The sequence below is a fragment of the Schistocerca gregaria genome, chromosome 5 (assembly GCF_023897955.1).
Source record: "Schistocerca gregaria isolate iqSchGreg1 chromosome 5, iqSchGreg1.2, whole genome shotgun sequence".
NCBI classification, from domain to species: Eukaryota; Metazoa; Arthropoda; class Insecta; order Orthoptera; family Acrididae; genus Schistocerca; species Schistocerca gregaria.
The window spans coordinates 146189688-146214434 of record NC_064924.1 but is presented as its reverse complement, the minus strand read 5'-3'; the positions used below and the strand labels follow the sequence as shown (position 1 = coordinate 146214434).

The window sequence follows — 24747 nt, the reverse complement described above, 5'->3', positions numbered from 1 at the left end:
ACGGAATCGACTCTAAAATTTATAGAGAAAATAAACAAACGTATCCCTCCGTTCAGCAAGGAATTTGTTTCCAACTCCGACCATTTAGGCTTTCAATGGGAAATACATATGAAAGGAGCCCTGGCAATCAGAGGTAGCAAGAGAATTGGGACAATATCAACTAACACCAGTGCTTTAACGCATTCTTATACAATTATGCCGACTGTTATTTGGAAGGTAAATCCTGTGAAGAGTTATTTATAGTGCTGCGAGAAGTAGGAGGTGCTCTGTTCCCTACGATTCTTTATCGTGTGCGTGGTCTTCCGAGAGTAGTAGGGAATATTTACGTCACAGCAAGCAAGGACGGTAAAGCGGGCGTAAGAGAAGTACGAATATGGTATAAGCATTGCTTTCGCCCAAAAGCAGGCTAAAATAACTTGTTTTTGCTTGCTTCCTGGTCTGCGTATTTGAAACGTCCCCTTAGAACAATTATATAAGACTGGTCTATATGAAACGTCCCCTTAGAAAAATTTTACACGACTGTGCTTAAACTGACACATAATAGTTTTTAGCGCAACGCAATCTGACTTTCAATAATCCCTACAAAAGAATGGCCCTGACTAACATTAACCTATACGTTTCACAAATCACTTACCTCACAAAAATCTTCGTTACTCAAGCTACTGCAATACAGCGAGCGCCACTACTGCCAGCTAAATAAAAGATTCAAACTACTGAAGGCACTAACTACTGATAGGCATAGTTAGCAAATGAAAGAATTTAATAGAGAACAAACAATGTATTTACCTAACTAGTCATAATATATATAGCAGTTCATGACACCAATTCTTACAAATTTCAAAACTCCGCCATCTCTCTCCCCACGTCCACCACTGCTGGCGGCTCACCTCCAACTGCGCAACGCTACGCGCTGTTAGCATCCAGCTGCCGCTGCTCAACACTACAATGGCAGACAACAATGCAAACTAAACACAGACTGCGCACAGCACAACCAGTGATTTTCATACAGAGCGCTACGTGGCGGCGGCGTTACCAATAAAAAATCCTAAACAGCCTACTTACATATTAAAATCATGCTCTTTTAGTGAAAACTATCCCTCCCCGAAAAGTGTGTGATATGGCAGTTCATACCACCTGTACCACCTGGAACCATTGGACAAAATCAGTCTCTCGATATTTGTTTTTTCCGTACCTATAAAAAATAGTATCGCACTATCTGCAGCTACGCCTTAAGGGATAGCCAGTTTCACGATGAGCTCGACGACAGACTGTACCGCATTCTGCTGCGTGCCATCACATTCCATCAGTTCTCACTACACCAACACTATTCTACATGCACTCTGTAAGAGTGGGTATATAGCTGAAGGTCCTGCAAGGTGTGGAGCTCCCAAGATGGTCGCCTTATATCTTCATGGTGCAAACCTTTGTGACCACTGAGTAGAGCCACTTTTCATTTGGTGTTCAAGTGCAAGTTACCGGTCCGTTCTGAATATTTCTTGAATGTCGACGATGTCCATTTCGAGAAGTGTAATACATATATCTCATGGAAGATTGGTCTCTGCATCTCCCGGACACTCATTTTATGTCGCCCTCCGGGTACACACGGCGAGTCATTAGCAGCTAATATTTTTCTTGTCATGATTGTTAACATAACGCTTTCAAATGTGTCTTACTAAAGATCGAACTTGCGATCTCGCCCTCAAGGAAAGGGGTTCTTTGTTAGATGATACACTGAAAGAAGGCAAATGTACACTTACAACGTTTGTAGAATTACAAAACATTTCTATAAATTTCAATTGATTAAAATTTTTTTTAATTCTGAAAGTTGCGGGTAGAAAATGCAGAGAAGCTTATATACACGTTCTACTCAAACTAGACTGCAGTTGTAGGAGTCATAGGACATGAAACTCTACTAAACGTCCGAAACAGGCCTTGGATGGCCTAACGGTACCGACCGGCCATCGTGTCATCCTCAGTTTATAGGCGTCACTGGATGCGGATATGGAGGGGCATGTGGTTAGCACACCGCTCTCCTGGCCCTATGTGAGTTTCCGAGACCGGAGCCGCTACTTCTCAATAAAGTAGCTCCTCAGTTTGCCTCACAAGGCCTGAGTGCACCCCGCTTGCCAACAGCACTCGGCAAACTGGATGGTCACCCATCCAAGTGCTAGCCCAGCCCGACAGCGCTTAACTTCGGTGATCTGAGGGTGTTAACACTATGGCAAGGCCGTTAGCTCTTAGAACATGAAAGGAAAGCAATAGTTGAGAAATGAGCGTGACAGAGTTGTTTCCTATCCTCAGTGTTATACAGTGTGAACACTGATCAAGCAGTAAAAGAAGCCAAGAAAGGGAATTAAAGTTCAGGAGAACAAATTAGAACTTTGTTGTTTGCCGATGATACTGTAGTTCTTGCAGAGATGGTAAAGGACTTGGAAAATGAGTGGAATGGAATGGTCAGAGTCTTGAAAAGAGGTTGTGACATGAAAATCAACATAAGTAAAATAAGGCAACAGAATGAATGCGAATCAAATCAGGCGAAGCTGAGGGAATAAGTTTCGGAAATGAGACACTAAAAGTAGTAAATGGATAGCAAAATAACTGGCGATAGGAAGGTGGCAGCGGTAAAATACAGGGAGCGAAAGGCTATTTACAATTTGTACAGAAACCAGGTGGCAGTTATAAGAGTCGAGGGGCATGAAAGGGAAACAGCGGTTGGGAAGGGAGTGAGACAGGGTTGTAGCCTCTCCCCGATATTGAGCAAGCAGTAAAAGAAACAAAAGAAAAATTCGGAGTAGGTATTAAACTCCAACGAAAAGAAATAAAAACTTTGAGTTTCTCCGATGGCATTGTAATTCTGTCAGAGACAGCAAAGGACTTGGAAGAGCAGTTGAACGGAATGGACAGTGTCTTGAAATGAGGATATAAGATGAACATCAACAAAAGCAAAACGAGGGTATCGGAATGTAGTCGGATTAAGTCGGGTGATGCTGCGGGAGTCGGATTGGGAAATGAGGCACTTAAAGTAGTAAAGGAGTTTTGCTGTTTGGGGAGAAAAACAACTGATGATGGTCGAAGTAGAGAGGATATAAAATGTAGACTGGCAATGGCAAGGAAAGCGTTTCTGAAGAAGAGAAATTTGTTAACATCGAGTATAGATTTAAGTGTCAGGAAGTCGTTTCTGAAAGTATTTGTATGGAGTGTAGCTATGTATGGAAGTGAAACATGGACGATAAATAGTTTGGACAAGAAGAGAATAGAAGCTTTTGAAATGCGTTGCTACAGAAGAATGCTGAAGTTTAGATGGGTAGATCACATAAGTAATGAGGAGGTACTGAATATAATTGGGGAGGAGAGGAGTTTGTGGCACAACTTGACTAGACGAAGGGACCGGTGGGTAGGACATGTTCTGAGGCATCAAGAGATAACAAATTTAGCATTGGAGGGCAGCGTGGAGGGTAGAAATCACAGAGGGAGACCAAGAGATGAATACAGTAAGCAGATTCAGAAGGATGTAGGTTGCAGTAGGTACTGGCAGATGAAGAAGCTTGCACAGGATAGAGTAGCATGGAGAGCTGCATAAAACCAGTCTCAGGGCTGAAGACAATAACAACAACAGCCAGAGTAGAGAGGATACAAAATGCAGACTTGCATCAGCAAGAAACTTTGTCGACCCTGAATATAAATTTAAGTGTTACGAAGTCTCATTTCAAAGTTTTGGTGTAGAGGGAGACCTTGTACAGAAGTGATACACGGACAATAAACAATTCAGACGACAGGAGAACAGAAACTTTTGAAACGTTGTGCTACAGGAGAATGCTGAACATTAGATGGGTGTATCAAAACTACTGAAGAGGTATTGAAAGTGTTTGGAGAGATAAGAAATTTAAGGTATAACCTAACGAAAAGAATCGTAAATTTGGTAATGGTGGGAACCGTGGAGTTTAGAAATTGCAGAGGGAGACCAAGCCTTCACTATAGCAAGCACATAGCGCGACGTAAATGGAAGTTGTTGGGAGTATTTCTACATCTGAAAGATGACGTCTATTCAAATTTTGCACCATTGGCATAAGAGTGGCGGTAGTAGCCTCACTATGAGCATTCAAATCAGGTTTGCTTTAAATGCACGCTGTAACGGTCGTGGGCCTTAGTTACCTTTGGGAGAGGACGTGGTGTTAGTCAAGAATGTCTTTAAGGCGACAAAGAGGCCATTATGAACACTTCACTGAGTTTTAACGATGGCTACGAGAAGCTGGATGTTGCTTCTGCGATATTACAGAAAGACATGGCAGGAATGTAGCCACTGTACATGATTGGCGGCGGCAGTGGTCAGGTGCATGTACGATGGAAGAAGACTGGGCTTCGGACAACCACGTGGCAGTACTGAGAGGGAAGACCATTGTGTTCAGAGTGTGGCTCTGGCGCGTAGTACTGCGTCAGCAGCAATCTGAGCAGCAGTTAGAGCCAAAGTGATACAAACACTCCGTCTTCAGGCCACAAATGGCCCATCAGGCCCATCCGACCGCCGTGTCATCCTCATGTAAGGATGCGGACATGAGGGGCGTGTGGTCAGTACACTGGTCTCCCGGTCGTTATGGTGGTTTTCTTTGACCGGAGCCGCTACTATTCGGTCCAGTAGCTCCTCAGTTGGCATCACGAGGCTGAGTGCACCCCGAAAAATGGCAACAGCGCATGATGGCCGGGATGGTCACCCATCCAAGTGCTGGCCACGTCCGACAGCGCTTAACTTCGGTGATCTGACGGGGACCGGTGTATCCACTGCGGAAAGGCCGTTGCCAAAGTGATACAGCCAACTGTTATAAATCAGTTACTTGAAAGACAGCTCCGAACCTGGCACCCTGTAGCTTGCATTTCACCGACACCAAACTACCGCCACTTGCGACTTCAGTGATGTCAAGCGAGAGCTTATTGGTGGGCAGGGTGGAGGTCTGTCGTGTTTTCTGATGAAAGCTGTTTCCGCAGTGGCGGAGCGGTTATAGGCGATTCAGTTTGGACCCGCGCGACGGCTACGGTCGCAGGTTCGAATCCTGCCTCGGGCATGGATGTGTGTGATGACCTTAGCTTAGTTAGGTTTAAGTTCGAGTGGACTGATGTCCTCAGATGTTCAGTTCCATAGTGCTCAGAGCCATTTGAACCATTTTTTTGAAAGCTATTTCTGTCTTGGTGCCAGTGATGGCTGGGTGTTGGATAGAAGGAGGCCATTTTAGGGCCTGCAACCAACCTGTCTGCGTTCCGGGCACACTGGGTCTACACTTGAAGTTATGGTCTCGGGTGCGATTTCGTATACGTGGCTATCCCACGCAGTCTGACCTCGAATCTGTACGACAGTCTGGTGATTCGACCTGCTGTGATCTCATTCATGAACAGCATTCCAAGTGGTGTCTTCCAACAGAATAACGCTGGGCTACATACCGCTGTTGTGGCCCAACATGCTCTATAGGATGTCGACACTTTGCCTTGGTCTGCTCGAGCACAAGATATGTCTCCAATGGAGCACGTATGGGACATCATCGGACGACAACTCTAGCGTCATCCACAACCAGCAGTAATCGTCCCTATATTGACCGACCACGAGCAACAGTCATGGAATTCCATCCCACAGACATCCGGTACTCGTACAACGCAATACAAGCATGTCTGCATAATTGCATTAACATTCTGGCGGTTACACCTGTTATTAATGACTTATCTCGCGCTTACATTAATCTGTGATCTTTCGACGTTAAACAATTAAATGTGTTACCTAGGCAAATGTATTTTCATTACTCTACATTATTTATGTTTTGGTGTTGCCATTTTTTCCCTTCAGTGAAAGTTGCAGTAATTACACGGAGATGAAGAGGCTTGCAGAGGACAGATTAGAGTGGAGAATTGCATTAAACCAGTTTTTACACTAAAGATCTCAGTAACAACAACAAAAACAATAAAAACAACCTTTCGCCATTGATATGAATCATCTCAGAAAATATTATCTTTTTACACTCCTTCACACAGGTGCCCTTATTCAAAATCATTAGATTTACATGGGATTTGTGCGAATGATGTTTAGATTCCTTTTTCTTGCGCTTTTTGTGTTCCGATATGAGAATTTAGGTTATCGTACGATCGACCAAATAATATTACAATATTTATCTTGCATAAGCACGCAATGTAGTTGCTATTTGAACACTGACGAGGACATTCTGCCTGCTGCTGGAAACTACAGACACTGCGGCAGCCCACTTTGTACAACGAGTCTCGAATGTGAGTGGGTGTTGCTACTTTTCACTTCACAAAAATGGTTCAAATGGCTCTGAGCGCTATGGGACTTAACATCTGGGGTCATCAGTCCCCTAGAACTTAGAACTACTTAAACCTAACTAACCTAAGGACATCACACACATCCATGCCAGAGGCAAGATTCGAACCTGCGACTGTAGCAGTCACGCGGTTCCGGACTGAAGCGCCTAGAACCGCTTGACCACAGCGGCCAGCTTCGCTTAATACATCTGCGACAGGTAAAGATCACATTACGTTCGCTCTCTGTATTATCCAGCGTCTATACCATAGTACGTAGTCATAATTTGGCAAATTCATTTAATTTCAGCTTTGTTGCCGGAGGTTCTTCCAGTTGCCGTAGTCGTCATTCAACCTGAGGAAGAGAAGTCGTGAGCTCCATATGTCTGTGAATCGTGTACTCTTTGTTTACTCTTTGTTCTGTGTGTTATCGTATTTTAACTGCTTGTGTATTGCATTTTATGAGGCAGAGATTGGAGACTAACCTAGCATTTTCTACATGAAAATAAAAAAAAAACTGCACTGCATTCAGGCTGGTCGGTCTACCTCTGTGCAGGCTACGCAGCAACGCAACAGAGATATCGCATTATTTCCGCAAGATGGTGAGGGACACGGTGGCGTACAGGGAGGAGAACAACGTAACGAGGAATGACTTCATGCAGCTGCTCATCCAGCTGAAGAACAAGGGGTGTGTGGACAGTGACAAGCCGGGGGTGCAGAAAGAGCACGATGAAGACGACACATGGAGTGAGTAGCCACGGCTGTTCCTGTTAATGTTCGCGCCAGTGAAAAATTAAATTAACCAAATTCACAACCACGTTATTGACACATGGACCGCACTGTATTTAAAAAAAAATGCAACTCAGATACACCACTCATATAAGAATTTGTTAGCATAATGTCAGCACTCACTTGTGCCGTCCGAACCAACTGTAATACTCCTGGGGAGCGATGTGCACCGTCTGATCAAAAGGGTCTGGACACCAGTTAGTAGACATTACTGTGGGACGTTGCAACCTTCCCACCATATTTGTTTCTGTATGGAGTTTAGGCCAACTTTACCTCCCACCCTATAAAAGATTACGTATTACCAAAACTATGTACCCACAAACTGTTATCCGACTTAAACTCGTATACTAACGTTTGCCTAGACAGAACCTAATTTGAATTGGACTGAAATTGGCCCTAATGTAACTTGTCTTTATATTAAATGCACAATTGAAGTAAAACAATTATCAGGCCCTAATAAAAATTTCCACTTACCTCGCGCCTTGACAACATTATTGCAACTTCCTGGCAGATTAAAACTGCTTGCCGGACCGAGACTCGAACTCGGGACCTTTAGCTTGTGCGGGCAAGTGCCCTACCAACTTTTTTTATAAAAACATTTATTAAAAAAACAATGTTACACATTCCAAATACATACTAAGTCATACATACATGAAATTATTTAAACAGAACGGTTTGATCATTTCAATTACGCTAACGTTAAGGAAAGACAACAGAAGATTGTGTTACTGACTAAATTACCAGAAAGAATCAAGCTAAACATCAAGAAATTTTTTTTAAAAAGACATTCAAACTTTAACCTGAAGAAGTAAAATCTGCACTTTGAATTACATGAGCTCCAATCATTACAGAAGCATAATTAGTTCTTTATGATGGATATCAGCAAGTACGAAACGACCATTTTGTTGCTGGTTCCAGGAAGTCTCCCACACAACGGCCTCCGAGTCGCAAGGATTACAGGAGTGCACCACAACTCCCAGCCACTGAACTACCCAAGCACGACTCACGCCCGTCCTCACAGCTGTACTTCTGCCAGTGCCTCGTCTCCTACCTTCCAAACTTTACAGAAGCTCTCCTGCGAACCTGGCAGAACTAGCACTCTTGAAAGAAAGGATATTGCGGAGTCATGGTTTAGCGCAGACTGTGACTAAGCCATGTCTCTGCAATATCCTTTCTTTCAGGAGTGCTAGTTCTGCAAGGTTCGCGGGAGAGCTTCTGTAAAGTTTGGAAGGTAGGAGACGAGGCACTGGCAGAAGTACAGCTGTGAGGACGGGGCGTGAGTCGTGCTTGGGTAGCTCAGTTGGTAGGGCACTTGCCCGCGAAAGGTAAAGGTCCTGAGTTCGAGTTTCGGTCCGGCACGCAGTTTTAATCTGCCAGGAAGTTTCATATCACCACACACTCCGCTGCAGAGTGAAAATCTCATTCTGGAAACATTATTGCAGATTCATCGAAAGCTCAAGTCCTCAGCTCGTGGTCGAGGGGCTAGCATTGCTACCTCTGGATCACAGGGTCCCAGGTTCGATTCCCGGCCGGATTGGTGATATTCTTTGCCCGGGGACTGGGTGTTTGTGTTGTCCTCATCATCCCATCATCATTCGTGAATGTGACTAGATTGGACTGTGTACGGATTGGGAATTTGTACGTGCGCTGATGCCGCGCAGTTAAGCGCCCCACAAACCAACCATCACCGAAAGCACAACAGCAAACAGGAAGCAGACAGAGGATAAGCTAGATTTCTATTTCTAAATAAAATTTCCAAACTATATTCAAACTGTTGTATACACATAGTGAAATGTGGTAATCCGTAATGATAAAAAGTGGGGTGGGGAGAGTAACTATTCCTATGAAATGATATTCCAAGACAACAATTTTAGAACAATGTATGCATACAAAGAGACAGAGTAAAACTTCGCGTGAACTTCACACATAACATCGGTCTGAAAAATACTAAGCTTAACAATGATTAAAAAAGGTTATGTATGTATGTTAACCGGGGACCTAGAAATGACGGAGAGGCTCCGTCCCCGCCGCAGCCGCAATGGTCCACAACCCCACGGCGACTGCCGCAGTCCACTTCACCCCTCCGCCGCCCCACGCCCCAAGCCAGGGTTATTGTGCGGGTCCGTCTCCCGGCGGAAGCCCCAGTGAACGTCTCACACCAGACGAGTGTAACCCCTATTTTGCGTGGTAGAGTGATAATGGTGTACGCGTACGTGGATAACTTGTTTGCACAGCAATCGCCGACGTAGTGTAACTCAGACGGAATAAGGGGAACCAGCCTGCATTCGCCGAGACAGATGGAAAACCGCCTAAAAACCATCCACAGACTGGCCGGTTCACCGGACCTCGACACACATCCGCCGGGCCGATCCCCGCCTGGAAAGCAGTGCGTTAGACCACACGGCCAACCGGGCGGGCTTTAAAAAGGGTACAGTTTTAACAGAGAATTTCTATAAAAACCAAGCAGCTTAATCAGATAATATGCTAATGCATGACTCAGGGAAATGGGGTGGTGAGCAAATGAACAAAGTTAACTAGCTGCCAACAATAATTTCTACAAATTAGGTCCGCAGTGCTGCAGTCTTGCCTCAAACTTCTTCTCTTCAATAAAAGTTGCATTATTCAAAACTTATATTCTTTTCACCTTTGATTGTACGTAAGTTGGAACTTAAATAGTGGCAACACTGCTGTGGAGACACTAGTCAATGTAATCTACTATTGTCGCTGATAGCACAAGTTGTTGACATACACTCCTGGAAATTGAAATAAGAACACCGTGAATTCATTGTCCCAGGAAGGGAAAACTTTATTGACACATTCCTGGGGTCAGATACATCACATGATCACACTGACAGAACCACAGGCACATAGACACAGGCAACAGAGCATGCACAATGTCGGCACTAGTACAGTGTATATCCACCTTTCGCAGCAATGCCGGCTGCTATTCTCCCATGGAGACGATCGTAGAGATGCTGGATGTAGTCCTGTGGAACGGCTTGCCATGCCATTTCCACCTGGCGCCTCAGTTGGACCAGCGTTCGTGCTGGACGTGCAGACCGCGTGAGACGACGCTTCATCCAGTCCCAAACATACTCAATGGGGCACAGATCTGGAGATCTTGCTGGCCAGGATAGTTGACTTACACCTTCTAGAGCATGTTGGGTGGCACGGGATACATGCGGACGTGCATTGTCCTGTTGGAACAGCAAGTTCCCTTGCCGGTCTAGGAATGGTAGAACGATGGGTTCGATGACGGTTTGGATGTACCATGCACTATTCAGTGTCCCCTCGACGATCACCAGAGGTGTACGGCCAGTGTAGGAGATCGCTCCCCACACCATGATGCCGGGTGTTGGGCCTGTGTGCCTCGGTCGTATGCAGTCCTGATTGTGGCGCTCACCTGCACGGCGCCAAACACGCATACGACCATCATTGGCACCATGGCAGAAGCGACTCTCATCGCTGAAGACGACACGTCTCCATTCGTCCCTCCATTCACGCCTGTCGCGACACCACTGGAGGCGGGCTGCACGATGTTGGGGCGTGAGCGGAAGACGGCCTAACGGTGTGCGGGACCGTAGCCCAGCTTCATTGAGACGGTTGCGAATGGTCCTCGCCGATACCCCAGGAGCAACAGTGTCCCTAATTTGCTGGGAAATGGCGGTGCGGTCCCCTACGGCACTGGGTAGGATCCTACGGTCTTGGCGTGCATCCGTGCGTCGCTGCGGTCCGGTCCCAGGTCGACGGGCACGTGCACCTTCCGCCGACCACTGGCGACAACATCACGCCCCACGTGTTGAGCAATTCGGCGGTACGACCACCCGGCTTCCCGCATGCCCACTATACGCCCTTGCTCAAAGTCCGTGAACTGCACATACGGTTCACGTCCACGCTGTCGCGGCATGCTACCAGTGTTAAAGACTGCGATGGAGCTCCGTAAGCCACGGCAAACTGGCTGACACTGACGGCGGAGGTGCACAAATGCTGCGCAGCTAGCGCCATTCGTCGGCCAACACCGCGGTTCCTGGTGTGTCCGCTGTGCCATGCATGTGATCATTGCTTGTACAGCCCTCTCGCAGTGTCCGGAGCAAGTATGGTGGGTCTGACACACCGGTGTCAATGTGTTCTTTTTTCCATTTCCAGGAGTGTACCTACCTTACCTCCGAACAAATAGACTCACCCGTCTCACGTCACCGGCGTGAGCACAGTCGAGGGAAACAAGGTCACGTGTGAGTGAGCGGTTTAACGTAACGGAATCACTATGTTTTCGAAACAGGAACAACGGAGTTGGATCGAGATTGAATATGCCAAATGTTGTACAGCACGACAGTGTCATCAAGGTCTTCAAAAGGGATTGCCGTACAGTACAGTGGCATGTTGGGTAAAAACCTTCAACGAAAGTCGGCAAACTGTGGCACACGTGTATCGGGCAGGTCGTCCTAGCGTCTCTGAATAAGAAGTGCATGCTGCTGCCGCGTTAGTGGACAGTGATCGACGCTATACGATACGTGAGCTCGCACACGAAAATGGACTGTGCTTCGCATCCTGAAGGAACGTCTGGGCTTGCGAAAGATTTCATCACTATGGGTTCCACATGACTTGACGGAAATGTAGAAATGGACGCGTTACGACGGTGCTTAGAAGGACTTGGAGCGCTATGAGCGCGAAGGAGAGGTTTTCTTACGCCGTATCGTAACACTGGGTGAGACATGGGCCACATCGTTCCAGCGTCCCAACGAATGGCGTCATTATGGGTCGCCACTAAAGTCAAAGTGCCTCAGAGCTCCGGTTTGGTGAAAGTTATGGTGATTCTCGTGTACGACTGTGATGGTGTTATCCTAACGCATTACGTTCCTCCTAGGCAGACCGTCAATGCACAGTATTACTGTTCGTTTTTGGAGCATCACCTACGACCAGCTTTGTGAAAGAAGCGGCGACACTTTCTGCACAACCCACCCATCATTTTGCACAACAGTGCGCGAACGCATACAGCGCAAGCTGTGGCTGCTCTGTTCGGTCGATGGGACTGGGAAGTACTGTACCATCCACCATACTCCCCGGACTTAAGTAGTTGTGACTTTGATTTGATTCCGAAGATGAAGGAACCACTTCGTGGCATTCGCTTCAGAACTGTTCCAGAGATTCGACAAGCAGTAGCTTTCTCCATTCGCATCATCAACAGAACAGGCTCTGCTAACGGTATACTACGCCTTCCACATCGCTGGCAACGGGTTCTATACAATGCTGATGACTACTCTGAAGGACAGTAACAGGTGGAAACAACTCTTTTGTATCGGCTGTGAATAAATAATTGTCATTATTTAAGTTCCATCCCTCATATACTGGGTGATCAAAAAGAAAGTATAAATTTAAAAACTGAATAAATCACGGAATAATGTAGATAGAGAGGTAAAAATTGACACACATGCCTGGAATGATATGGGGTTTTATTAGAACCAAAAAAATACAAAAGTTCAAAAAAATGGCTCTGAGCACTATGGGACTCAACTGCTGTGGTCATCAGTCCCCTAGAACTTAGAACTACTTAAACCTAACTAACCTAAGGACATCACACACATCCATGCCCGAGGCAGGATTCGAACCTGCGACCGTAGCAGTCGCACGGTTCCGGACTGCGCGCCTAGAACCGCGAGACCACCGCGGCCGGCTACAAAAGTTCAGAAAAATTCCGACAGATGGCGCTTCATCTGATCAAAATAGCAATAATTAGCGTGACAAAGTAAGACAAAGCAAAGATGATATTCTTTACAGGAAATGTCCACCATCATTCCTCAACAATGGCTGTAGTCGAGGAATAATGTTGTGAACAGCACTGTAAAGCATGTGCGGAGTTATGGTGAGGCATTGTCGTCGGATGTTGTTGTCTTTCAGCATCCCTAGAGATGTCGGTCGGTCACGGTCCACTTGCGACTTCAGGTAAACCCTAAGCCAATAATCGCACGGACTGAGGTCTGGGGACCTGGGAGGCGGCTGAGCACACGATCATCACCAAACGACGCTCGCAAGAGATCTTTCACGCGTCTAGCAATATGGGGTGGAGCGCCATCCTGCATAAACGTCGTACGTTCCAGCAGGCATTTATCAGCCAGGCAGGGAATGATGCGATTCTGTAACATATCGGCGTACCTCTCACCCGTCACCGTAGGAGTTACAAAACCAGAATCATCCATTTCCTCGAAGAAAAAGGGCCCGATAACGGTAAATGTGGTAAATCCAACCCATACCGTGACTTTTTCGTCGTGCAATGGAGTTTCCACGACAGTTCTAGGATTTTTGGCAGCCCAAATTCTGCAGTTGTGGGCGTTGACAGACCCTCGGAGCGTGAAATGAGCTTCGGCGGTCCACAACACGTTACTCAACCAATCGTCATCTTCCACCATCTTTTGAAACGACCACACCGCCCACACCGCTTCACTAAATCGCCAGGTAACAGTTCATGATGCCGATGGATTTTGTACGGATAACATCGGAGAGTACGCCTCAGTGCCAACCAAATATTAGTGTATGGAATGCCGGTGCGACGTGCGACTGCACGAGCGATGACTTCCCCGTGCATAGACGAACCCGCTCTAGTCTGCATTTCTTCCTGAACTGTCTCAGCAGCATTAGGCCATTGTGCTCGGGCGGCCACTACGGGGTCTATCGTCTAAACAACCTCTGGCTTCGAACTTCGAAATCATTCTCGCCACAGCTGCGTCAACGGACCTTTACCCGTTCGAATCCCCTTCCTATGGCGACTGGATCGTAGCGCTGAACTAACACGTTCCCCATTTTGATAATACAGCTTCACTAAAAGCGCCTTTTCAGGTAACGTCAACATGCTGCGACTGCTGGCGCATCTGATTCTCTCTCTCATTACATCTCCTTTTATACACGATTGTCATGCGCGGACTCTGAAGTCATTGCTTAAGGCTGGATGAGTGAGTCTGTGCTAATGCAAGTACAGTGCCATAATGACTCGAACACAGATCCCAGAAATGAGATAGACAAGCCCAGTGGCCCGAGTGGGTCATCAGACTCCAATGGAGAACAACATGGAGCCCAGCTCAGATGTCGAACCTGCCTCAATGCCAGATTCGGTGGAGATATCGTAACGCGAATGCGAGCCCAAGAACTGCAATGGACAAGCAACTGGTGATGTGATAGGTGATGTCCAGAGCTCGACTGGAGATGATTAGCTGATTATCCAACCTGCTGGAGACATGGTCTCTACAGCATCTGGTGGCTGGTGTGCCAGATTCTAGCTGCGGTGGATGCGAGTTGCATCAGAAGGCAGGAAGCTGTTATGACGTAGCATGGGCATTAGAAGTGGTCATGATGACTGGTGTGCATGGCATGGCCTGCTGACGGCTTTGCTGAGGGTGGCCTGAGTATCTGTGGTGGATGCTGTCTGGGCAGCTGTGGCTGGGTGAGATGGCTCTTAGTTGCACATTGCAGTACGATGACAGCTGCTGCTTACATCATTCGTGGCTCCACTTGCAGGCCCTGCCTGACCGGTGTCAGAGGAAGCATTGTCCATTGGAAGGTCTTTCACTGGATCAAAGAAATGAATGGCAGCTGGAGCGGTCAGAATGAAGGCCAGCTTGACTCGATCAATTCAGACTATGGCTGGTTCACAATTGAACTCGACAATGAGTATTCTGTTGCCACAAGGATGACACTGTGAGGATCCAAGTAGAGTGGCTGTTGTTGTACTGCATCTGTGTACAACATTAGGTATGCACACCACTGTAGATTGGTGTGTACAAGTACTTTGTCAGCGCTGTACCAAGATGGTGTGTGTGGTTAAAGGCTGGCCATGTGGGTGTGTAGTCATTCTGTCAGTGGTGGGACCAAGTTGTCAAGAGGCAGTGTTACTTCCTCCCAAAATCACCAGCGATGGCAAGAGGTTGTCTGTAGAAAGAGATTGGTAGGCGAAGCCCTGATCTCTTCCTTTGGTGTCACTCACAGTCTGAGAAGTACTACTGGAAGTGCTTCAGTCGAGGTGTTTTCGTGGTATGTTAGGAAGAATTTCAGCGTCCTTTGGAGGTGCTTGACCATGCTGTTAGGCAGCAGGTGGCAGTTAGTAGTTCTGTGCAACTGCAAACTGTGGTGTCACATATCGATACCACCCCACAGGCTTCCAGTTGGCAACGGAATAACAAGTTTCTTTCCGATGCCAGTAGAGGTTGAGCACGTTCTGGCAGATCCAGTGTTGTGCCTGCTCAGCCACGCCTGCAGTGGCTCTGGGCTATGAGTGCCCTCTGCTGCCACAATGTGGGATGGCTGGTGCCAGCCACTCAGCTACTTGCGCTTAGAGCCTCTCCACTATGACACCATCATTAATGTTTAGAACGGCGAGCCTCATTCTGGTCGCTATTGTATGAGCCTGGACTCTAATTCTTGCTGCATTAGTTGTCATAAGCCTTCGTTCATTTCGAGATATACAAGTTAAGTAAATATTCTGTTTACTGTGATTAACTTTATCACTAATTACACCTCCTCCCGTACAGGTTTCCTATGACAACAGTTACTGCACCACTCTGCAGCCAGCCTGACCTTACCATCGTTTACAAAGTCATACGCAACACACCCCACACATATGGGCGACTTGTGTCAACAGTGTGCAGTGTGCAGTCAAACATTACTAAGTCCGGCATTCAAAAGGCCAATCATCATGAACGCCGAAGGGCGTGATTTTGGGCGTTTTATGTATGTCTTCAGCCACCCCAGGAATCCGCGTGAGTGCCTTCATTCAATAGATTTTTCTGAACGTAACTGAGCCTGCCAAGGAGTCGCAGAAATCCTGTATGTGCAGTTCTAGTCATTGGTCTGGTACCGTTCATGCATTTAAGGCATGATAGTCCCTACATAGGTACCAAAAATTGTCTTTCTTCGGGAGTTTGTGCAAGGCAGAAGACCAGGGCCTGCTCGATGGTCGAACGATGACCTGTCGCAGAATGGCCTCAAACTCGGCCTTTGCTGCACTTAGTCTATAGGGTGCTAGTTGATGTGGAGGCCTTGAGGTGGGTGAACCAGGTGTAGTTATGATTTGATGGACCATCAAATGGTTGACATACCTTGGAACACCAGGTGGGTGAGTAAGCTCCTGCAATTTGCTTTTTATTTAGGATACCAGTTTCCACTCCTCAATAGTGTCATCTTCAGACCCAGCATCGTGAATGACAAAAATCATCCAGTATGTATATGTAACAGCAAACCAATGAGTTTGCCTGGTTTCCGTTGAAGACTTCACGAGCAGTATCACACACTGCCTAAATAAAAAGCTATAAAAAGGGCTGTTGCAATATTACTTTTACAATTCATCGACCAGCCGGAATGCCACACTCATTAATTGCAAGATAGACTGGTTTTATTTGTTCAGAATGTCTGCATATGGTTCAGGGCACTTCACAGTTTTTGCTCTAAAGAAAGTGGCCTGCTGTCACTGTCACACTATTTTCAGTCTTATTGAGTCCATCAGCTGGGTGTTTGTATCAGGTAGCAGCTTGTAATGCCTGAGGTAATCTTCACACAGGATTGGCTTTTTGAGGTCAGCAACAATGAATGTCCATGCAAATGTGTGGTATAGTTCAAGGTCCAAAGTCTCGAGACGTGTGTCATATGTGGTGAAACTATTTGCAGCTGTAAGAGACAGTGTGCCGGCAGTACCCCAGCACAGCTTGTAGGAATAGTGACAGATCAGAACCTGTGTCAACAATGTACTTGACACTGCCAGCCCGTTCTGCCATGAAGAGGCACATTCGTATAACAGTGTAGTCAGGTTGGTCTGGGCTCAGTTACAGCTGATGTCTGGGTTCACATAGGACAGATAGCACTTTGTGCGTTTGTTGACAAAGTGGATATCGTACCAGCAAAACCAGTTTGGTAGCTGCTCTAATGTTGGCACAGCACTTTTAGAACGCTTGTGCAGCATTGCCAGTTGCATGAGTTGGGCCGCCAGTGGCTGTATCTGCTGCTGCCATAGTGCCTGGTGCTCTCTGTCCATGAGTGTTCCAACTTATCGACTTGCAAGTTTAATGCTGCCATCGCAGTGGCCAGATTCTGGGCTAGGTGGTGCAGGTTGCTGGCCAAGGTGGGAGGTGCAGAAGGCATGTGTCACCGTGGCCAGTTTGTCATTGGGCACGATCGCTAGCACATATGCGCCTGATCGGCTGAGTGTGCAGTGGTGTCTGGATGCGCTTCTGTCTGTGCTGCAATGACCACCTGCACATGGGAAGGGTGTCTGTGCACTAAAATAACATGCAACAGAGAGTCAAGAACCATATTGGACTCTGTGAGGCTCTGCAGATGGTGCATGAACTGACTTGGCCTCCTGTCGCTACACTCCTCTTGGCACAGCAAGTGAAGCATGTATTGATGCTTTGATGATGAGATCCTCCAGATAATTTCTTCTTCAGCCTTTTGCATGTGGACTGGGTGTGCGGGGCAGTGGTTATGTCCCACACTTTGGCAGTGTAGTTTGATCAACCTGGCTCATAACATGTCCAAATTTTGCTGGATCGCAGGTGAAGTTACTGTTCAGGGAAACCGCCTCCACATGCATGGGTCATGGGCCAAAAAGGTGGCAGCATAACAAACACCCGTCCTCTACTTGTCGCAACTCCAGCAATAGTAGGAAGTATCAGTACAGCGACACCTTGTCTGTAGCAGTTTTTTTAATTGGCTCCGGGTGGACAGAGTTCGTGCATACGGGATGTGCCTGGAACTCGCTCGCCAGCCTCTGATTGCTCACTAGCAGGTCTCTTCAAATATGTGTGAAATCTTATGGGACTTAACTGCTAAGGTCATCAGTCCCTAAGCTTACACACTACTTAACCAAAATTATCCTAAGGACAAACACCCACACCCATGCCCGAGGGAGGACTCGAACCTCCGCCGCACAGTCCATGTGTGCAGCGCCTTAGACCGCTCCAAGGTCGACATCTTCCTTTACAATAAAGTTCTCATGCAAGGGGGAAAACAAATACCAAAAATAATATAATACACAAAAGATAACACTAGAAATTTCTCGAGTGAAGCACACAAAAAAGATAAATAATCGTATAAAAGAAAAAAAAATCAATGGTTTGTCCACTAACCAGGCACTATTCGTCCAAGAGGTAAGTGTTAATCCACTCACGATTTCGGGACACTCACACCAATGAGTGTTCATCATTGCATGTTAAACTCGACCCACAAGGTCCACGGCTACCAGATCAGACTGCGCAACATGTGTCTGTACGGTACCGCTGCCAAGGTTGAACTGCTTTGTTTTCTTCGCTCCCGTGGCCGCCACACCTTTGCCAGAATTATGCCTAACGGTAAATCTACGCGCCGGCGGATGCTGGGTGGGCTGGCTGTAACTGTACTTCTGTCGCCCATGCATTTCTGTGGTATGGCTGCCACGGAAGTATAAATACGTATTTTTGGTTTGAAATATATAATACGACTACTTAAAATGAAGATAGCAACCTTGGCTGTTTATCACCGAAACGTTTCGGCAATGTGGGCAGATAATTGTAGTTTGGGCTCATTCTACAATTGAAAGTAAAAGAGAAATCTAACGCTTTTACTTTTACAATCAAATGTAGGAAGAAAATATTAATGAAGATAGTTTGCTTGCCGATTATAATCTTGTTTAACCAGAAGAAATAAAAATGAAAAAAGTAAATTTAGAACAATTTGTCTTATCATATTCAGAAAAGGTTTATTAATGAAATAACCACTAACGATTCACAGAAATATATTATTTGGTACGGAAACCTCAGAGTTTTTCTCGTTTTTATAGCAAAATCAAATTCATTCAAATATGCGTAATAGATTTACAGAAAGAATAATAAAATGCGTAATTTTCAGGCAAAGTGGATTTAGTTTTTTTTTTTAAATTTCAGTCTGGTTAGGTAGAGATAACTAAGGTCAGAGAGGTTCGCTGCTGTGGAAGTCCAATAACAAGAGCGCAACAGTTCAAAATATTGTGCAGGCCAGTCCATAGCAGGGATGTTATTGTCGTGTAACCACTCCGTAACAGGCTGTGCATTATGAACAGGTGCTGGATCGTGTTGAAAGATGCAATCGCCATCCCTGAATTGCTCTTCGACAGTGGGAAGCAAGAAGGTGCTTAAAACATCAATATAGGCCTGTGCTGTAATAATAGTGCCACGCAAAACAACAAGTGGTGCAAGCCCCCTCCATGAAAACCATCATCACAACATAACACCACCGCCTCCTAATTTTACTGTTAGCACTACACACGCTGTCACATGGCTTTTACCGGGCATTCGCCATACCGACACACTGCCATCGGATCGCCACATTGTGTACTGTGATTCGTCACTCCACACAACGTTTTTCCACTGTTCAATCGTCCAATGTTTACGATTCTGACACCAAGCGAGGCGTCGTCTGGCATTTACCGGCGTGATGTGTGGCTTATGAGCAGCCGCTCGGCCATGAAATCCAAGTTTTCTCACCTCGCCCCTCAACTGTCATAGCACTTGCAGTGGATCCTGACGCAGTTTGGAATTCCTGTGTGATAGTCTGGATAGATAGATGTCTGCCTAATACACATTACGGCCCTCTTCAACTGTCGGCGGTCTCTGTCAGTCAACAGATGAGGTCGGCCTGTACAGTTTTGTGCTGTACGTGTCCCTTCACGTTTCCACTTCACTATCACATGGGAAACTGTGGACCTAGGAGAGTTTAGGATTGTGGAAATCTCTCCTACGGATACTTTTGATCACACAGTGTATAAGTTAAGTATCACAGTGATAATGTGAATTTTCACATTATCACAACCACATTAGCATTTACCATATGTCACGAAGGTTAGGTCGTGTGTGATGTTGGGCGAATGCACCAAGTTAAAATAAAATAATCAGTAGAGAAGCCAACAACCACCTCCTCCGTACTTCATTGGAAATGAAACGAGCGTTTGCCGTCATTGGCTGGGAGACCCATTACGGGGCAGGTCCGACCGCCTTGGTGCAGGTCTACATTCGACGCAGCATTGGGTTACCTGCGCGCCGGATGGGGATGAAATGATGATGAAGACAACACAGCACCCAGCCGGGAAACGAACCCGGGCCCGTAGGACGGCAATCCGTCACACTGACCACTCAGCTATCAGGCCGGACCATATTCCATTGCTGGCGCTCCATATAATAGCCTTCCATCGGATTGCCACAGGACACAGTGTGATTCATCACGCCAGATTGCTCATTCCAGTCATCCATTGTCCAGTGGCGTCGCTCTTTGGACCTGTAGCGACTCACTATATATAAGCCATTGCCCTAGATGAGCTGTTGGTGGCGCTTTTGCTCACCTAAATTACTGTTTCAAATGATTCCCTGTACTTTAACAACAACAAATAATTATAACCACCTTCCTCAAAGCTTGACGGTCCCTTTCCGCCAGTACATGAGGTCTGCGTGGTCTTTGTTTAGCTGTGGTGGTTCCTTCGCGTTTCCATATCACTATCACATCACCAACAGTCGACTTTGGGCAGATTTAGAGGGTTGTAATGCCCCTGACACATATCTTATTCATGTGTCATCCAATGACTAGCCCCATTCGAAGTCTCTGAGCTCTCCTGATCAATCCATTCTGTTGTTACTGCATCTCCACTCACATCACAATACTCCCAGTCTCCTTTTATGCTGGTGGATCCGTCTCTCGTGCCGTCTAGTGGTCAGTTACGCATAATATAGAGCAGTCTGGATAGTTTCCATCAGATTGTGTAGACAGTGTGTATCAGAAATACGTTTCACATTTTGTGGACAGATTCCTCAGAGCAGAAAAAGAAGATAAGTCAATATCAGAACAGTTTAGAACGTTCTGAAGTCATAAACTCACAGCAAATGTTCAAAATGCACTAAGATCGTATGCTTGCTTTTACACATGTATGCAGTTCCGCAATACTTGTAAGCGGTTTAATAGCTTTGTAATACTGTTGATGCAACAACCCAAGCAGCATTGTATGAGCAACACGTAGAATGGAACTGTGGGCGGCTGCCTGTCAAGTCCATACGTTCTTCAGCATATCTTACAGGAGATACAACTGATGATACCTGCCATGGCAGATGAATAGGTAGGCGAGGATCAGTTTCTTGGCTTTCACGTTTCCCTGACCTCAGTCTTCTGGGTCATTATCGCTGAGGGCACTAAAACAATTGACTTATGCAGCAGACATTCCGTTCCTTCCTACAGACTAAGTTGAGCCGTTCCCTGTAACCGACCTTTAGAGCTGCAACAGACATTGTGGTTGTTCACTGCATCACTATATTTTGAAATAACAGCACTTATATTGATGGATATCCATACTATTCTAACAGCTACAGCCTAAAAATGTTTTTTTTTTTAATTCTGGTATTTGATCATCGACTGTAATAATGATCAGTTTCAATCGATCATGACCGTCTTTGAACTGTGTGCTCAAATATGTATTAGATAGTTATGTTAAAATCTTATCAACAATTAATATAATGTTCCAACAACGGTCAGTGAGATATCATACATGAAGTGTTATGTAAGGAATGTGTAGACGTGCTCTCAGAGATCTGAAGAGGGTATCATCGACTCAACTTGTGGTTCATTACACTCTTGAATCAAATACCGAAATAGTGAACATGTTGAACAGCTCTCAGTTCCAGGGAGGACACTATAAAAACATGAAACACTGCAGCTAATATCTGAGGAACATATTAAAGTACATGTCGCTAAATACTTTACAATAGCGTATACATGTAGTTCGTTTAAATATATAATTTTATCTGCTTTGACTCTAATACTGGTCACCGGGTTTAACTGAAACATGGTAAGAATGTCACACTGTAAGGCACAGTACATGCCACTGAACCGTGTCTACCAGCCTCCTGATCAAAGATGTTCCAACCAACACCACTGACCTCTGACAGACCAGTGTCCATGAAACCATCCCAAGTCATTGAAACAAAATGGACGACAGCGATATTACCTGGCATTGGAATTCTGTTTTACTTATACACCGAGGTGACAAAAGTCATGGAATATTGTGTCGAACTTCGTTTTGCCTGGAATAGTACAGTAACTAGACATAACATGATCAACCAGTCTTTGGAAGTCCTCTGCAGAAAAATTGAGCCGTGTAGCATCTACAGCTGTCCATAATTGAGAAAGTGTGGCAAATGTACGATTTTGTGCACGAACTGAGCTCTCGATTAAGTTCCATAGAAGTTCGATGGAATTCAGGGGTGGGCGTTCTTGGTGGCCAAATCATTTGCTCGAATTGTCCAGAACGTTTTTCAAAACTAGTCGGGAGTAACATCATTGAACTGGTGAAAATGGTCTCAAAATATCCGAATACAACCATTTCCAGTTAATGATCGGTTCACATGTACCAGAGGCCCCAGTCCATTCCATGTAAACACAGCCCACAGCATTATGGAGTCACCATCAGCTTGCACACTGCCATCAACATGAGTCCATGAGTTGGTGGGTCTGCGCCGCACTCGAACCCTACCATCAGCTCTTATCAACTGAAATCGGGACTCATCTGACCAGGGCAAGGTTCTCCAATCGTCTAGGGTCCAACTGACATAGTCACGATCCAAGGACAGGTGCTGCAGGCGATGCCATGCTCTTAGCAAAGGCACTCGCGTCGGTGGTCAGTCCGTATCGCCAGATTTCAACGCACTATCCTAACGGATTCTTTTGGCACGCGTCCCACATTGATTTCAGATGCAATTTCACTCGGTGTTGCTTGTCTGTTAGCACTGATAACTCTGTGCAAACGCCGCTGCTCTTGGTCCATAACCGAAGGTCTATGGCCACAGCGTTGTCCTTGCTGAGAGCTAATGCCCGAAATTTTTTATTCTCGACGCACTCTTGACATCGTGGATCTCGGAATACTGAATTTTTTAACGGTTTCAGAAATGAATTGTCTGTTAATTCCCATCGTGCGGCCATAACCATTTCGGAAACTATCACATGAAGCACCTGAATACAAATGACAGCCGGCCAGGGTGGCCGATCGGTTCTACGCGCTACAGTCTGGAACCGCGCGATCGCTACGGTCGCAGGTTCGAATCCTGCCTCGGGCATGGATGTGTGTGGTGTCCTTAGGCTAGTTAGGTTTAAGTAGTTCTAAGTTATAGGGGACTGATGACCACAGAAGTTATGTCCCATAGTGCTCAAAGCCATTTGAACCATTTTGAACAAATGACAGGTCCGCCAATGCACTGCCCTTTTATACCTTGCGTACACGATATTACTACCATCTGTATATGTGCATATCGCTATCTCATGACTTTTGTCACCTCAGTGTATTATCTTCGTCATAGAGAGTTTTATGAAATTAGTGCTTTCTGTGGATATGAGTCACTATCGTTTGGTACTTGTTTATCTCTAAAAATTCGACACTTGTACAGTACCATGTACCAAAAAAAAAGAAAAAATAGTTTTCAGCAGTGATCCGTGTGACGTATTTGTTGACAGTATCAGAAAATTGTGTATGGAAACAAAATTCTGTCTTAAAATATTATTGCGTAACAGATTTTGGTGGGTACTCCGATCAATCATGGAGGAAATATAAGAGCCAGCTATCTTTTTCAGAGTTGTCAATTGATGACGTCGCTGCCCAGGCGTTTGTCTTCTTCGTAGCGGGCTTCGAGACCTCATCAACCACGATAAGCTTCGCTCTTCACGAGCTGGCTCATCACAGTGACATCCAGAAACGTCTCCAGGAGGAGATCGACTCAGTTCTGAAGCAAAGTGATGGACAAATCACCTACGATGTGATCAACAGTATGCACTACCTCGATAAAGTAGTCTCAGGTATATACGAACATATAGTTTCGTGCCCTGATATTTTATTCACAATTTAGACTGTCATTCATGTATGTGAAGAAACCCTACTTTAAATTCGAAGTCAATGAAAGAATTGTGTTTATTGTTTCCAATTCTAATGGAAAGGAAACGATCGTAGTAAATATTATTCATCTTACAGACAAAATTAAAAGAGGAAATAAAGAGGGAAAAACCCATTAAGTACGAATCGAACCTAATCGTAAATTTTTGGTTGCTTTTGTCTTTGAAGAATAGTGCAAAACTGTCTTCAAATTAAATGTTATTTACCAAAGCTTCTTTCCCTTTCAACTTGAAAGAAATATTTTACTACAGTTTATTGTGCAGCGTTTTAGTTTTTTAACAATTCCTCAGGAATTTGTTTCAATAATGGCGTTCCTACTTTAATTCGCGTTCTTGTATTTAGATATCTTGTTAAAACTTCTCCAGACATTGTTCGTGTACCCTATTTTGCCATACACAGCATGACGTTCGCATCTCCTATGGCAGTCAACATCTCTTTGTCTAAAACAGTTTTTGCCAACAGAAAAGTGCTCAACCTCCAGCAAGAGCCTGTGAAAGCAATATACCTTTCATTGTCTAATTATGTGACACTCAAGCCACAAATGAAGTATCCCATGATTCTGATAAATATAAGGGGGTTGTTTGTGTTGTTGCCCCGGATGATAACTAGACAAAATATTTGTGAGGATTTATAAGCAGTGGGTCGTTGAAGTACGGCAATACGAGTACACGAGAAGTAAGTTTATGCAGTTTTATTAACAAAGGCTGATTATAAAACACACACACTACACGCACCGCTCATCATCACTGTGTCTC

At 45.5% G+C, this 24747-nt stretch overlaps 1 protein-coding gene and 1 pseudogene across 1 annotated transcript in view; one reads left to right on the top strand and one right to left on the bottom strand.

The window, feature by feature from the left end:
* The window catches only part of LOC126272823 (cytochrome P450 6k1-like), a 73250-nt gene that overhangs the window by 33806 nt on the left and 14697 nt on the right, over positions 1-24747 (top strand). The window contains exons 5-6 of the mRNA XM_049976019.1: positions 6851-7041; positions 23677-23898. Coding sequence (XP_049831976.1) covers positions 6851-7041; positions 23677-23898 — 413 coding nt within the window. The remainder of the gene's footprint in view (positions 1-6850; positions 7042-23676; positions 23899-24747) is intronic.
* On the bottom strand, positions 4678-4795 carry LOC126274370 (5S ribosomal RNA; annotated as a pseudogene).